The 15389-nt window shown below is 37.3% G+C and overlaps 1 protein-coding gene across 2 annotated transcripts in view; it reads left to right on the top strand.

Annotated features, from left to right (window-relative positions):
• The window catches only part of DIAPH1 (diaphanous related formin 1), a 92645-nt gene that overhangs the window by 66701 nt on the left and 10555 nt on the right, over nt 1-15389 (top strand). For both annotated transcript variants that reach the window (XM_056821706.1, XM_056821710.1), the window contains exons 19-26: nt 1869-1967; nt 3593-3687; nt 11076-11177; nt 11478-11717; nt 11854-11983; nt 12771-12896; nt 13122-13285; nt 13384-13519. In XM_056821706.1, the coding sequence (XP_056677684.1) occupies nt 1869-1967; nt 3593-3687; nt 11076-11177; nt 11478-11717; nt 11854-11983; nt 12771-12896; nt 13122-13285; nt 13384-13519 (1092 nt within the window). The remainder of the gene's footprint in view (nt 1-1868; nt 1968-3592; nt 3688-11075; nt 11178-11477; nt 11718-11853; nt 11984-12770; nt 12897-13121; nt 13286-13383; nt 13520-15389) is intronic.

Genomic DNA, 15389 nt, shown 5'->3' with positions numbered 1-15389 from the left:
ATGTAGAGTGTAGTTTATTTAATCAGAAACAGTTGTTGCATTCAATTTTGCTTAACTGATCTACTATTGATTTTATTCTTTTATAGGGCAGGGTAGATATTTGGGGTCTATGGGGTGATTGCAGAAGACATAAATAAAACTTTAGAAGAACTTTAAAAGAATGTTACTTGGTCCCTAGATTTTAAGGGAGGCAATATGGTACTGTGGACTTTAGTCAAGACAGGCCTAGGTTTGCATCCTTCCTCTAAAACTAGTAATGTGAATTTGGGCAAATTAAGGCTCAGGAGGTAAATTAGTCCACAGGAGAAGACTAGATTTAGAGCTGGTGTTCTTTGTTATTTACCATAGTCTCTGACTGATCTGTGAGAAGCTTCCCTCAGTATTAGTGCCTTCCCTCCCATCTCTATCTCATATGACATAATTGTGTAAAGATTAAAATTTAGGAATATTGGGGAGACTGAGGCAAGGTAGAAATTAGTTTCTCTCTGCAAGGAGTATTATATTTTTTAGAGGTTTGTTAAGGATTAAAGAAAAGATAGGATAAGAAACACGTGCCTAGGCCAGAGTGGCCTAGACGAGAGAGAGAGAGAGAGAGAGAGAGAGAGAGAGAGAGAGAGAGAGAGAGAGCGAGAGAGCTCAAAAGTCTTTGAATCAGCTTAAATACCTTCCCAAGTGAGATTACAAGGCATTCTGGGGAAGTGGAGCAAAGGCTCGTGGGGATTGTAGTCCTATATTCGAGTCTATTTTTTACATCTGCATGTTGTCTTCTCCATTGGACCGTGAACATGTTGGGGACAGAGATTATTTTTTGCCTTTTCTTTGTATTCCCAGTCCTTAACATGGTGACTGACACATGGTAGACATTTAATAGATGTTTGTTTTGGGGGCAGCTAGGTAGCTCAGTGGATTGAAAGCCAGGCCTAGAGACTGGAGGTCCTAGGTTCAAATCTGATCTCAGACACTTCCTAGCTGTGTGAGCCTGGACAAGTCACTTGACCCCCATTGCCTAGCCCTTACCACTCTTCTGCCTTGGAACCAATACACAATATTGATTCCAAGGTAAGGGTTTAAAAATAAATGTTCCTTTTGTTTATCTTCTCTGAACCTCAGTTTCTTCATTGGTAAAATGAGAATAATTCCTCTAGTATTTCCTTCACAGGGTTATTGTGAGATAATGTATGTAAAACACTTTGCAAACCTTAAAACACTTCTAAATGTTATTTATTTCTTTTATTAAGTATTTACTGTGCTTATAAAAAGCTTTACTGCAGAAACTACCAAGAAGGAGTTGAATCTATAATTGAGTTGATGATGGAAGAAATATAGACTTGCTAAATTAAGAAGTTATATATATGTAAATATATACATATAGGGAGGGTTTAAAGAAATTTTCAAGACAGCTATTTAAGAGATATCATACTATGGTATTTTAATTGTCAAGCTAATGTTAAAAACAATGAGTACAGTAGGAATTCAAAGAAAAGAAGGATTCTTTTAGGCAGCAATAGTCAAGGAAAGTTTGTTGAAGAAGATGGGATTTGACCTGCATGTGGAAAACTGAGTAGTATTTAGAAATGGACATGGGGAGGGGGGGGTGGGTAGGACACAGGGTATTTCCAAAGAAGTCATTCTTTCCCCTTATGTTTTATTGACAAGTTGATATTTAGGCACTAACTGGACCTTTTCTGTGGGTCATCCATACTCATTGAGACCCTGGGTGGTCACTTGCAGAATCTTTTGTATCGAAGTATTACCTTATAAGGGCAGTAGTGATCACTGCAGGTCTACAGAGCTATTCTGTAAGTTGAAACGTCTCAGGAATGGAATTTGGTTTATTGTTAATGCTACCTTTCTAATCTTTCCCCTAGCCAAAAAGGATCAGGAAGGTGGAGAAGAAAAAAAGTCAGTGCAGAAGAAAAAAGTAAAAGAGCTGAAGGTATTGGATTCAAAGACAGCCCAAAATCTCTGTAAGTATAATTGTGATTCACCTTTGTAAGATGAAGGAGAATAGCTTCCTAGCAATTTGGCTTCAGCTATGCCTAATAAATAAAGTGGTGCAGAAAGGTAGTGTCTTGCCTCAGGAGCTTCCGCTTCCTTCTCTTGGACACCTTGGACTGAAATCTGGAGGATCTTCTTTCAGGGATGTAGTAGAAGACATTCTTATTCAGGCAAGGGGTAGACTAGGTGGTCTCTGAAAACCTTGATGTCTTGGAGATGCTATGATTCTGGATTTGGAATTTCTACCTGCTGATTTCACAACTTTGTCTCTCTCATTGTATCAGAAAAACTTTGTTCAGATGGATGAGACATTGCTTAATTTTAGTTCAGATGAGCCCAAAATACTTTAGGATTGTTATATCCTAGTACTAAAACTCTACTTCCAAAGTGAACTTTTGGGTCAGAAATTTTATAAAATTTTACAAAATTTTAAAGTTTAATATTAAAAAATAAAATTAGTAAATATTTAATATTTAAAACTTAAATTTTACAGAAAATTTACCAGGCAAATAGGAAAAGTGTTCCTGGAGGTTAGGATGGAAATTGATTTGTGTGTATGCGAACAAGGTGGATGGAGAACTGGAATAAGCATATGTGTAATTTCCAACTGATCAAGGATTCAAACAAAAAACATTGAACACTTTCTTTGTGGAAGGCATCATAAATGGAAGAGAGGAGAGCATTGTCTTCAAAGGACCATGACATTTATTTATGAAAAAATTAAAATAGCAATTCAGTTCAACAAGCCCATGTTAGGATTTAGTGTGTTTGAAGCCTCATGCCAGGAACTAGGAATATGAAGACAAAAAATTAAATTGTCCCTTCTCTCAAGCAGCATAACTCCAATATGTACAATATCCTCCATCTGACAAAGCACTTTTCTCACAATAACCCTGTGGGATATAGGGCATGAGAGTGTTATTCTTCTCATTTTGCTGATGAAGAAGAAACAAGACTCAGAGGGAACATAATTTATTCATGGTCATACTGAGAGTAAATGTGGACTCCAGAATTGGAGCCCAAGTTTCTCCAAGTGCAGGTCTAGCTATTCTTTCCATTCTCTTGCCTCCTATGTCTTTCTGAGAGATATTGCCAAGTAATATGTAATTTCCAGATGAATAATGTAGGCAATAAGGGCTGTGAAGAGAAAAAGATCTTTGTGGGATCATGTAGCCTGGCAAATGAGATTTGACCTGGAATGTGAATAAAAACAATTTTAAAGGGCATAAAGGAAAAAGTAAAGTATTCCCAGTGAGGGGCCAGATGTAAGCAAAGATGTAGGGATGAAGAAGGGACTGAGGACATTCAGGAGACAGCAAGTAGATTGGTTTGGCTGCAATGAAGGGTTAATATAACAGAGCAATGGGAGCTAAGGCTGAGCAGATTGGTTGGGGTCAGATCATGAAAGTCTTTAAATTTTAGGACAAGGAGTTTGGAATTTTATCTTACAGCCAGCGAGGAACCACTAAAGGTTTTTTGATCAGAGCTTGACATGATCAAACAGTATTTTAGGAAGATTTCTCTGGAAGCAAGATAGAGAGAGAATGGTTTAGAAGAGGATGGAAGAAACATTTTGTTTCTTATTTTCTGGCAGCAATCTTCCTGGGTTCCTTTCGTATGCCCTATCAGGAGATCAAAACTGTCATCTTGGAAGTGAATGAGACTGTTCTGACAGAATCTATGGTGCAGGTGAGTAAGACGAAGTAGTTTAATTGTATAGACCTGGTCTGTTGAATTTATTTTTCTTATTAATTTAAATCATTTTCTTTTCATGGATGTTGATCAATATTAGCATTGAAATATGTGAACAAGAGCAAAAGAAAATGTGAAACCAAAATAGTACAAAAGTGATTATGCATGTATCTATGCATTATTAACTTAAACAAAATTTCAGTATACTTAACATCAATTTTATTTGCTCTTTAAAATTGTTTTTCTTTATGTAGCTGAAGGTCCTGGTGTATATACTGTTCTTTTGGTTCTGTTTTCTTCACTATATATTGGTTCAAAAAAAAATAAAAAATTAGTTAAATTTTTTTTTAATCTTCACATATTTTCTTTGCATCCTTTATATTTGTTATCTACTATAGAATAATAATATTAAATTACATTTAGCATTATTGCAAAGCAAAAACTGATTGAGCAAGTCAAAAAAATCAGGGAATAAGTACATGAACTGATGCAAAGAGAAACAAACAGAACCAAGAGAAAAACATTGTTATTGTATTGATTTACATTTTAAAATCCTTAAGAGGAGGTCATACTGTGAAAAACTTTAAAATTAGTGAAGTTCCTGTATTACAGATAATGAAATATATCTCCTCTTATGACAACTGGGAAAGAATTATATAATATCAGATGTGTTTACTGTCATATGTTTTTGCTTACTTGTTTTTCTTTGTTAGAAGGAAGGTTAAAAGTAATCAAGCATTTGTAAAGCACTTACTATGCACCAGGCACTGTGCTAAACTCTTTACAAATATATCTGATTTGATCTAAACAGTAACTCTGAAAGGTAGGTGCTATTATTATCCCCATTTTACAATTGAGGAAACTCAGACAGAGGGTCAATGACTTGCCCAGGATTACATAAGTAGTAAGTTTCTGAGTACTTATTTGAATTTGTCTTCTTGACTCCAGGCCCAGTGCTCTCAGTCAGTCAATAAACATTTATTAATCGCCTACCATGTGCTAGACACTATGCTGGGATACAAATAAAAACAGCCCCTGCTCCCAAAGAGCTTATAATATAATGGGGGAACACAACTCATAAAAGGAAGCTGAAAAGTGTTGCCTGAGGAGGAAGAGTACCTACTAGGGGCATGATGGAAAGGCCTGGAGAAGTCCAAAAGCAGTAGAGCTAGTGGAAAATGGGGATAATAATAGCTAACATACATAGTACTTATTATGTGCCAGGTACTGTGCTAAACACGTTACAATAATTATCTCATTTGATTCTCACAATGACTTTGGAAGGTATGTGCTATTAGTATCTCTATTTTACAGACAAGGAAACTGTGGTAGACCAGGGTCATATAGCTAATTAAGTGTCTGAGGCTGGATTTGAATTCAGGTCTTCTTGACTCTAGGCTCAGTGTTCTCTCTACTATGCGTAGGGGTCAATATGGAAGTGGGGGGGGGTAAGGCTGAAATTTCTATGATATAAAAATGAAAGACAATAAAATGTATTATTAAAATTCCATTACAGTATATATTCACATAAAAATATTTATTCAAATATTCTCCAGACATTGCAGACATAAAGTCTGTTTTCAGCTTTTTCCTATTACAAATACTGCTCCTAGGAATATTTCTGTATAGTTAAGTCTTTTTTCCCCACTTTCAGTAATGACCTTAGTATCAGCATCAATAAGACAAAGGACATCATATTTTTTATCAGGAAGTTTAATGCAAGACTTTCCCAAGTCCATATATTCCCAGCTTCTTCTAAAGGCAGTGTTTAGAACTATGCTGAATCTTTTTGTTTTTCATAGAATCAAATTCTTTCTTTAAATCATGTCTAATTAGATTTTTTTCCCCTGTACACAGTTGCACAAGCTATAGTTATAGCTACTCTAAATTTTTATAGTGTGACATTTTGTAATTAAATTACTTATCCTTTTGTAATTTATTATGAAGTTAGGTACTAACCTGTTATCGTTTTTTTCACCAAACTGCAATCCACTTTTCCTAGCAATTTTTGTTAAATAATGAATTCATTCTCCAATGATTTGGTTTCTTGAATTTATTGAGGACTAGACAGTCATATTAATTTGGTTCTGAACCTTTTTCTTTCCTTTTCTTTTCTTTTTATTGTCATGATAAACACATTTCCTTATTGGTCATTGTTGTAAGAACACACTCATACATAACCAAAACCCCAAAATAAAACCATAAATATACTGATGTGAAAGACAAATCTAACAGTTCTTTTCTCTGGAGGTAGATAGCATTCCCCAGCATAAGTCTTTCAGAATTGTCCCAGATCATTGCGTTACTGAAAGTAGCTAAGTTTTCACAGATAATCATTGTCCCAATATTGTTGTTATTGTATGCAATGTTCTCCCATTTCTGCTTATTGCACTCTGTGTCACTTTCTGCAGATCTTTCCAATTTTTTCTTTCTTTCTTTTTTTAAACTCTTACCTTTCACCTTAGCATCAATACTATGGATTGATTCCAAGGCAGAAGAATGCTAAGGACTAGGCAATAGGGGTTAAGTGACTTGCTTAGGGTCACATAGCTAGCAAGTGTCTGAGGCCAGATTTGAACCCAGGATCTCCTGTCTCTAGGCCTGGCTCTCAATCCATTAAGCTACTCAGCTGCCCCCTAATTTTACAACTTTTTCTGAAATCAGCTTGCTTATCATTTCTTATAGCATAATAGTATTCCATCACCAACACATACCACAATTTGTTCAGCCATTCCCCAATTGATGGACATCCCCTCAGTTTCCAATTCTTTGTCACTACAAAAAGAATTGATATAAATATTTCCGTGTAAGTAGGTCCTTTCCCCTTTTTTATTATCTCTTTGGGGTACAGACCCAGTAGCAGTGTTACTGGATCAAAGGGTATACAGTTTTATAGCCCTTTGGGCATACTTCCAAATTGCCCTCTGGAATGTTTGGATCAGTTCACAATTCTACCAACAATGCATTCATTAGTGTCCCAATTTTCCCACATCCCCTCCAACATTTACCACTTTCCTTTACTGCCATATTGGCCAATCTGATAGGTGTGAGATAGTATCTCAGGTTGTTTTAATGTGCATTTCTCTAATCAAGAGTGATGTAGAACATTTTTTCATATGGTTATTGATAGTTTTGAGTTCTTCATCTGAGAATTGCTTGTTCATATCCTTTGACCATTTGTCAATTGGAGAATGGCTTGTATTCTTATAAAATTGGCTTAGTTCCCATGTCAATTTGAGAAATTAGAGACATTTGTTATAAAAATTTTTTCCCAGTTTGTCATTTCCCTTCTAATCTTGGTCACATTAGTTTTGTTTGTACAAAACCTTTTTAATTTAATGTAATCAAAATTATTCTTTTACATCTTATAATTCTGTCTCTTATTTGGTCATAAATTCTACCCTTCTCCAAAGATTTTCCAGGTAAAATATTCTGTGTTCCCCTAATTTAGTTATGGTATCACTATTTATATCTAAATCATATATTCATTTTGACCATATCTCAGTATAGGGTGTGAGATATTGATCCAAACCTAGTCTCTGCCATACTGTTTTCCAATTTCCCCAGCAGTTTTTGTTAAATAGTGAGTTCATATTCCAAAAACTGGGATCTTTGGGTTTATCAAACACTGGAATATGAACTCACTATTTATGTGAGGAGTAAAAGAAGGGATTTAACTAACTATAAGTATATAAAATAATAGGTTTATTTAGATAAAAGGGGAAAAGGAGGGAATCAGGGGAGGACTAACTTCTAGCCCCACCACAGATATTAAAACCTAAACTTCCTAAATTTTCCTAAACTATCTAATTAAATGAGTAATTAAAGTTAGAGAGGGATTTGTAAAATCTACAAGGCCCAAGATTCTCACACCCTCCTTCTGGGTCAAGCAGGACTCAGGATGCAGAGTCCTCACAGGATTCAGGAGGGAATGAGGATTAACATACTCACACTGTCCACCAGTGTGGGGTAATCACTCACTCAACAACTCCTTCAAGATGGTCCAATTTCCTGGTAGCTCTAAAGCCTACTTCAGAGAGACACCTCCAGACCCTCTCTTGTCTTCTTCCCAGAGAGGGTCCACTTCAATTCCCAACTGCCTCTCCTCCTCAGTGCTTTGGAATGTTGACCCAGTCCCTGCTCCATGGAATCCTGGCCTGCAGCATCTCATGCTGTTAGCCTGCCTTGCTAAATCCCCTTACTAATAGTTGCTAAGATCATTTACCCCAGTATATTGTGTATTTAATCTACTCCATTGATCTACCATTCTTTTTCTTAGCCAGTACCAGATTGTTTTGAAGACTGCTGCTTTACTGCTAGGTCTCCTTCCTTCACATTTTTTTTCATTAGTTCCCTTGATAGCCTTGATCTTTTGTTCTTCCAGATGAATTTTGTTATTATTTTTTCCTAGTTCTGTAATTATTTGGTAGTTTGGTATAGCACTGAATAAATAAATTAATTTAGGTAGAATTGTCATTTTTATTATATTAGCTTAGCCTATCCATGAGCAATTAATATTTTTCTAATTATTTATATCTAACTTTATTTGTGTGAAGTGTTTTGGGATTGTGTTCATATAATTCCTGTGTTTGCCTTGGCAAGTAGATTCCCAGATATTTTATATTGTTTAGAGTGATTTTAGATAGAACTTCTCTTTCTAACTCTTGCTGCTGGACTTTGTTGTTTATATATATATGCTGATGATTGATGTGGATTTATTTTGTATCCTACAACTTTACTAAAGTTATTGATTATTTCAACTAGATTTTTAGTTGATTGTCTGGGATTCTCTAAGTATACCATCATATCATCTGCAAGGAGTGATAGTTTAGTTTCCTCATTGCCTACTTTAATTCCTTTTTCTTTAATTGCTACTGCTAGCATTTCTAATACAATATTAAATAGTAGTGGTGATAATGGGCATCCTTGCTTTACTCCTGATCTTATTCGGAAGACTTCTAACTTATCCCCATTACAGATGATATTTGCTGAAGGTTTCAGATAATTTATCATTTTAAGGAATGAAACATTTTTTTCTGAAGGCTTTCTGCTTCTTTTGAGATAATGATGTGATTTCTGTTAGTTTGGTTATTGATATGGTCAATAATGCTGATAATTGATCTAATGTTAAACTAGCCCTACATTCCTGGTGTAAATCCCACCTGGTCATAGTGAATGATCTTGGTGATATGTTGCTGTATTCTTCTTGCTAGTATCTTATTTAAAATTTTTGCATCTATATTCATTATTAAAATTTTCCTATAATTTTCTTTTTCTGTGTTTGTTCTTCCTGGCTTAGGTAACAGTACTATATTTGTTTCATAAAAAGAATTTGGTAGGATTCCTTCTGCCTATTTCCCCAAATAATTTATGTAAAATTGGGACTAATTGTTCTTTAAATGTTTGATAGTATTCATTTGTGAATCCATCTGGCTCTGAGGATTTTTTCTTAGGGAGTTCATTGATGGCTTGTTCAGTTTCTTTTTCTGATATGGGATTTTTTAAGAAGTCTATTTCCTTTTCTGCTAATCTGGGCATTTTGTATTTTTGTAAATTGAGTCTTTTTCTAATCTATTTAAGGGATTTATTTTAACCCAGTATAAGATTGTTTTGAAAATTGCCATTTCATAGGATAATTGGAAATTTGATATTGCTAATTCATTTTCTATTTTATTTATTTTCCTTGATATCCTTTATCTTTAGTTCTTCCATTTAAATTTCCCTATTTAATTCAAATTTTAACTAAATTGATATTTAACTAGTTTAATTTATAAATTTGAGTGTTTTTTTCTTTTCTTCTATATTAACAAGGAAGAATCAGTTTCTTGCAGTAGATAGAGAACTGGCTTTGGAACCAGCAAGAACTAGGTTCAAGTCCTGCCTCTGGGACATACTGATTTGTGATTGTGGACAAGTCATTTAATTACTCAGGACCCTGAGCAACCCTGTAAAACTCTTTAAGTTACAGAGAACGGGTTCAACTGCTTTAGCAGAGAGTGTTCCTCTCCTAGAGCCTTCTCCACATTGATGAAATCACAGGCTCCCAGACTTCTACATTAAATGCTTTTCTAGTTATTTAGTTCTTCTAATTCCATAAACAAAAGGTCCTTACAATGTGACTGAATAGATTAATTCATTAGTACTGTGTATTTGTTCTAAGGCAGAAGAGTGGCAAGGGCTAGACGATGAGGGTTAAATGACTTGCCCAGGGTCCTACAGCTAGGATGTATCTGAGGCCACATTTGAACTCAGGCTTCCCATCTCCAGGCCTGGCTCTCTATCCACTGAGCCACCTAGCTATCCCTAATTAAAAAACAAGTAAAATTATATTCATTTATTTTATAATTTTTTCTGGGTTTAGTATTTAGGAATAGTTGTAATTTTGTATGGCTATTTTTAAAATCCTTTTTTGGTGAAGCTTTTTTTGTTATCTTTTGGATTTTCTAAGTAAGCCATCCTATCATATCCTCTTTGCCATTTAAAATGTTAATTTGGGGGCAGCTGGATAGCTCAGTGGATTGAGAATCAGGCCTAGATATGGGAGGTCCTAGGTCCAAATTTGGCCTGACACTTCCCAGCTGTGTGTCACTTGACCCCCATTGCCTAACCCTTATCATCACTCTTCTGCCTTGGAGCCAATACACAGTATTGACTCCAAGACAGAAGGTAAGGGTTTAGAAAAATAAAATAAAATGTTAATTTCCTTAATTTTTTTTTTACTATTGATAACATTTGTAAAACTGTTAAAATATAGTGAGTAGAGGCATCCTGCTTTCATTCTACTTCATTATAAATGATGATAGCTCTTGGTTTCTGGTAATTTTTAAAATTACTGCCATGCCTATTTTTTTAGTATTTTTGTCATAAATGAATGTTGTATTTTATTAAGCATTTCATTGCATCTGATATTATTTTTTTTCCTTATTTGTTTTTTTTTAATTTTATAGTATTTTATTTGTTCATTTCCATGCATTTTTCATTAAAGACAAAGATCATTTTCTTTTCCTCCCTCCCACCCCCCGTGGCCGACGTGCATCTGATATTATTGTGAGGTGTTTTGTTTTTATTATTGACATATTTTATTGTGCTAATTATTTTTCTGATGTTGAACTATCTACATTTTTAGCACAAATCCAACTTAATGATAGGTAATTTTTAAAAGGATATTGCTGTTTTTTAATATGTATTAAGAACCTTTTTTTTTTAGTTGGCACTTACATGAGGCAGGTGCCCTCTAGTTTTCCTTCACATCAATCCTTGGCCTTTGAATGGGATCAATAGGACATTTTAAGAGATAATACTCAACATATGAGACAGACTAAACATCTCTCTTTCCCTTCCCTCCTCTTACCTTCTCTCTCTTTTTTTTCTTTTTTTTCCCCCAGAACCTCATTAAGCAGATGCCAGAGCCAGAGCAGCTAAAGATGCTGTCAGAACTAAAGGATGAATATGATGATTTGGCTGAGTCAGAACAGTTTGGTGTAGTGGTGAGATCTAAATCAATGAGCTTCTTACCCCATGGGGAGAGGCTTTTTGTCTGTCTATCTCTCTGTCTATCTGTCTAATCTATCTCTACCCATACATCCATTGTGAGTGACCACTTCACTCCCACCCCCTTTTTAGCCTTCCTCAGTATTAAACTTGGACTTAGTATTCCTTTCCTTAACCCACTTTGGGATTCCATTCCTTACCAATGCCATCTGCAGTCTGTATCCCTACCCCTACCTTCCTCCCTGCTACTATTTCTCTACCTAGTCATGCTATAATCTCTTTGTCCTTCCCACCAGATGGGTGCAGTACCCCGACTTCGACCACGGCTCAATGCTATACTTTTCAAGCTACAGTTCAATGAGCAGGTAGAAAATATCAAGCCTGAGATTGTTTCTGTAACAGCTGCTTGTGAAGAGGTACGAAAGAGTGAGAACTTTTCTAGTCTCCTGGAAATAACCCTGCTGGTGGGCAACTTCATGAATGCTGGCTCCAGGAATGCTGGTGCCTTTGGCTTCAACATTAGCTTCCTCTGCAAGGTGAGAATGGGAGTTAGAACAGAGAGAGCCCAGGGCAAGTTTTCTAGCCCTTTGGGCCAAATAGTAGGGGCTACAATCTTCTGAGGCTGTTTTTTTATCTCATCCATCCACTGCTCACAGACATTATTATTCTCAGCTTCGTGATACGAAGTCTACTGATCAGAAGATGACACTGCTGCATTTCTTGGCTGAATTGTGTGAAAACAACTACCCTGATGTCCTCAAGTTCCCTGATGAGTTAACCCATGTAGAGAAGGCCAGCAGAGGTGAGGACAGACTCTTAAGGTGGCCTTGGGAATTGGCAAGTCCCTGTTTAGAGAGGGAAGTAGAGATTATTTGGTTGTACATTAAATCTCAAGCTAATGTGTAAATTTGGGTCCAAGGAACTTGAGTCCATAGTGAAAATATAAGTTAGAAAGGGGCTTCTTTGTGTAAAATCAAGGAGACTATTTAGCAGCACAATGAAAAGAAAGTCACCTGGAGGAAAGGTATTTGTTTTTAGTCTCAGACCTCAACTCTCTTGGGTTTCCCATTCAGAAAGCATTGATGTTCTTGGCAAATGTTAAGACATCTTGACCTGGGAAGAGGGCAGAGATAATGTAGCCTTCTACTATTCATTTTCTCTGCAAGTAGAAGGAATCCCATATATTACACTGGCCACTCTTGACCCAGCTATAGATTTCTATGCAAGACTCCTTATTCCTAGAATTCCATTCCTCTAAGAGCCCTAGGGCCAAGATCACAGGGGCCCAAGGGGCAGGAGCTCAGTTCATACACTAGCACTGTAGGTATTGGGGTTTACCACTTAAATTCATGACATTGTTTAGTCATCAAGAGGCTTAATGTCTTGTACACTTTAGAGAGCAATTGAAAACTCTGTCATGTGAAATATTAAAAACTGCTAAATGAATGTAATCAAGTACTCTAAGCAGTTAGGAAGTGAAAACACTGGCTCGAAGGGTTGTTGCCCTAGGCTAAGATCCTTTCAGGCCTATCAAAATTCACTATTCTTTGAAGGTATAAATTCATTGTTGCCCCATCTGTCTCATTCAGTCTCAGCTGAAAATTTACAGAAGAACCTGGATCAAATGAAGAAGCAGATTTCAGATGTAGAAAGAGATGTTCAGAATTTTCCAGCTGCCACTGATGAAAAAGACAAATTTGTGGAAAAAATGACCATATCCTTTCAATGAATGTGAAGAGGGGGAAACACTCAAAAGGGGGAAGAGGGAGGATAGCTATGGGGTAGAAGTATAGAACACATTTTAGTGAGATCTCTTTGGAGTCTAATAGGTGATGCATTTATGTGGAACCCACTCTGAGTGTGTTTGTCAGTTGAAGATGAATTTAAAGAAGCAATATTATTAGAATCTTGGTCTTGGTCCTTTACTTCTTGGCCTCACAGCTTTGTAAAGGATGCCCAGGAACAATATAACAAGCTTCGGATGATGCACTCTAACATGGAAACCCTTTTTAAGGAACTGGGTGATTACTTCCTTTTTGATCCTAAGAAAATAACTGTGGAAGAATTCTTTATGGACTTAAACAATTTCAGGAATATGTTTCTGGTAAGCAAGCAATCTTTGCCCCAAAACCAAGACACCCAAGGGATATTTCTCCTAGAAACTAGCTCACTTGGCTTAATTATTATGTTTTTCACTCATAGCAAGCAGTCAAGGAAAATCAAAAGCGCCGAGAGACAGAAGAAAAGATGCGCCGAGCAAAGCTAGCCAAAGAAAAGGCGGAGAAAGAACGATTAGAGAAGCAGCAGAAGAGAGAGCAGCTGATAGATATGAATGCAGGTATGAATGGAAAACAAGGCATAGGGGGTGAAACAATGAGGAAACAATGACTTGATATTTGGGCAGAGAAAATGGCTAATTTCTGAGCTGGACTCTAATAGCTGAGTCTTTGGCACAGTTCCTCAGATCAATGTTATTTTGCTCTAGTTTCCTCTGCTAGATTCTAATTTTGTCCCCTCTTTTTTTTTCCTTTTTACATCTTATCTTCTTACTCACACAACCTCCTCCCTTTCATATTCTCTTATTATTAGATGACCTTGGTGTTACTGTAACACACTCCTCTTTTCTGCCTATTCAGAGCTCATTCTGGTCTTCTCTTACACCCTACAGAACTCTATTTGCATTATCTCTAAGACAAGCCCTGCCAGTTCTTTTATAGCAGCAATATTATCCCTTCCCTCATTCCTAACTCTCCTTCTATCTCTAACCATCCTCATCATCATGGCTTGGGAACAGTTGCAGAGTGTGGGTTTGCAAACCATAACACACACTTTCTCTCTCCTATTCCTCTCCTCTCCTTCTTTCCCTCCCTCCCTCTCTCTCTCTCTCTGTTTTTCTCTTTTCTCTCTTCTCTCCTTCTCCCTTATTCCCCTCTCTGTCTCTCCTTTCTCTCCCTCTCTCTGTTTCTCTTTGTGTCCCTGTCACTGTCTTCCCCCCCCCCACACACACACACACACTCTCTCTGCTCTTTCTCCTCTCCATTTTCTCTCTGTGCATATCTCTCTCTTGTCTTTTTTTCCCTCTCTCTTCTCCTCTCCTCTCTCTGTCTGCCTCTCTCTCTCTGCCCTGTCTCTGTTTTTCTCTCTCCTTTCTTTCTTCTCTTCCTCTCCCTCTCCCCCTTCCCCCATCTCTCTTTGTTTCTCTGTCTCTCTTCTCTCTCTCTCTCTTCTCTTTTTTCTCCTTTCCTCTCCTCTCCCTCCCTCCCTCTCTGTCTCTCTTCTTTTTCTTTTCCTCTCTCCCTCTCTCTTCTCTCCCTTTCTTCCTCCCTCTCTGTCCCTATCTCTTTTCTCCTCTCCCTCATTCTCTCTGTGCTTCTCTCTCTGTCTCTTTTTCTCTATCTCTTTCTCTTTGTCTTTTTTCTTTCTCTCCTCTTTCTTCTCCTCCTCTCCTCTCCCTCCCTCCCCTTCTCTCTCTTTCCCTTCTACCTCCCTCTCTGTCTGTCTTCTCTCTTTCATCTCTCCTCTCTCCCTCCTTCCCTCTCTTTCTCTTTTTCTCTGCTCTCTTTCTCTTTCTCTCTTCTCTCTACTCCCTTTCCCTGCCCTTCTCTCTCCTCCCTCTGTCTCCCTCACTCTTCTCCCACTCTCTCTCTCTGCTTTGTCTTTCTCTTTCTTCCCTCTCTCCCTGCCTTTGTCTCTCTACTTTGTCTGGTTCTCTTTCTTCTCTCTCTCTTCTTCTTATTCCCTCTCTTCTCCCCCCCCCTCTCCTTTCTTCTCCTCTCCCTCTCTCCCTCATTCTCCTACTCCCTCCCTCCCTGTCTTTTCCTCCCCCCTCCCTTTCTCTGTCTCACACACACTCTCTCCTCCTCTCTCTCTCTCCCCCATGTCTGTCTCTTTCTTTTCTCACTCTCACTCCCTTTTCTTCCCTCTCCTTCTCTCTCTCTCTCTTTTTCCTCTCCCCTCTCTCTCCTCCCCTCCCTTTATCCCTCCCTTTTTCTCTTTGTCTCTCTTTCCCCTCTCCTTTCCCCCTGTCTCTCTGTCACACATATCCACTCTCTCTCCATTGCTCTCACTCCCTGCCTCCCCTCACCCCAGGATCAGTCTTTCACTACCAGAAGCATTCCATTGTTGAAACATATGGTTCAAGAGCTTGAATACAAGCACACACATACTCTCTCTCTCTCTCTCTCTCTCTCTCTCTTTCTCTTTTTATC

Source organism: Monodelphis domestica, chromosome 1, assembly GCF_027887165.1.
Source record: "Monodelphis domestica isolate mMonDom1 chromosome 1, mMonDom1.pri, whole genome shotgun sequence".
Classification (NCBI taxonomy): domain Eukaryota; kingdom Metazoa; phylum Chordata; class Mammalia; order Didelphimorphia; family Didelphidae; genus Monodelphis; species Monodelphis domestica.
The sequence above is the reverse complement of the archived record's forward strand: the minus strand, read 5'-3'. Positions and strand labels throughout refer to the sequence as shown.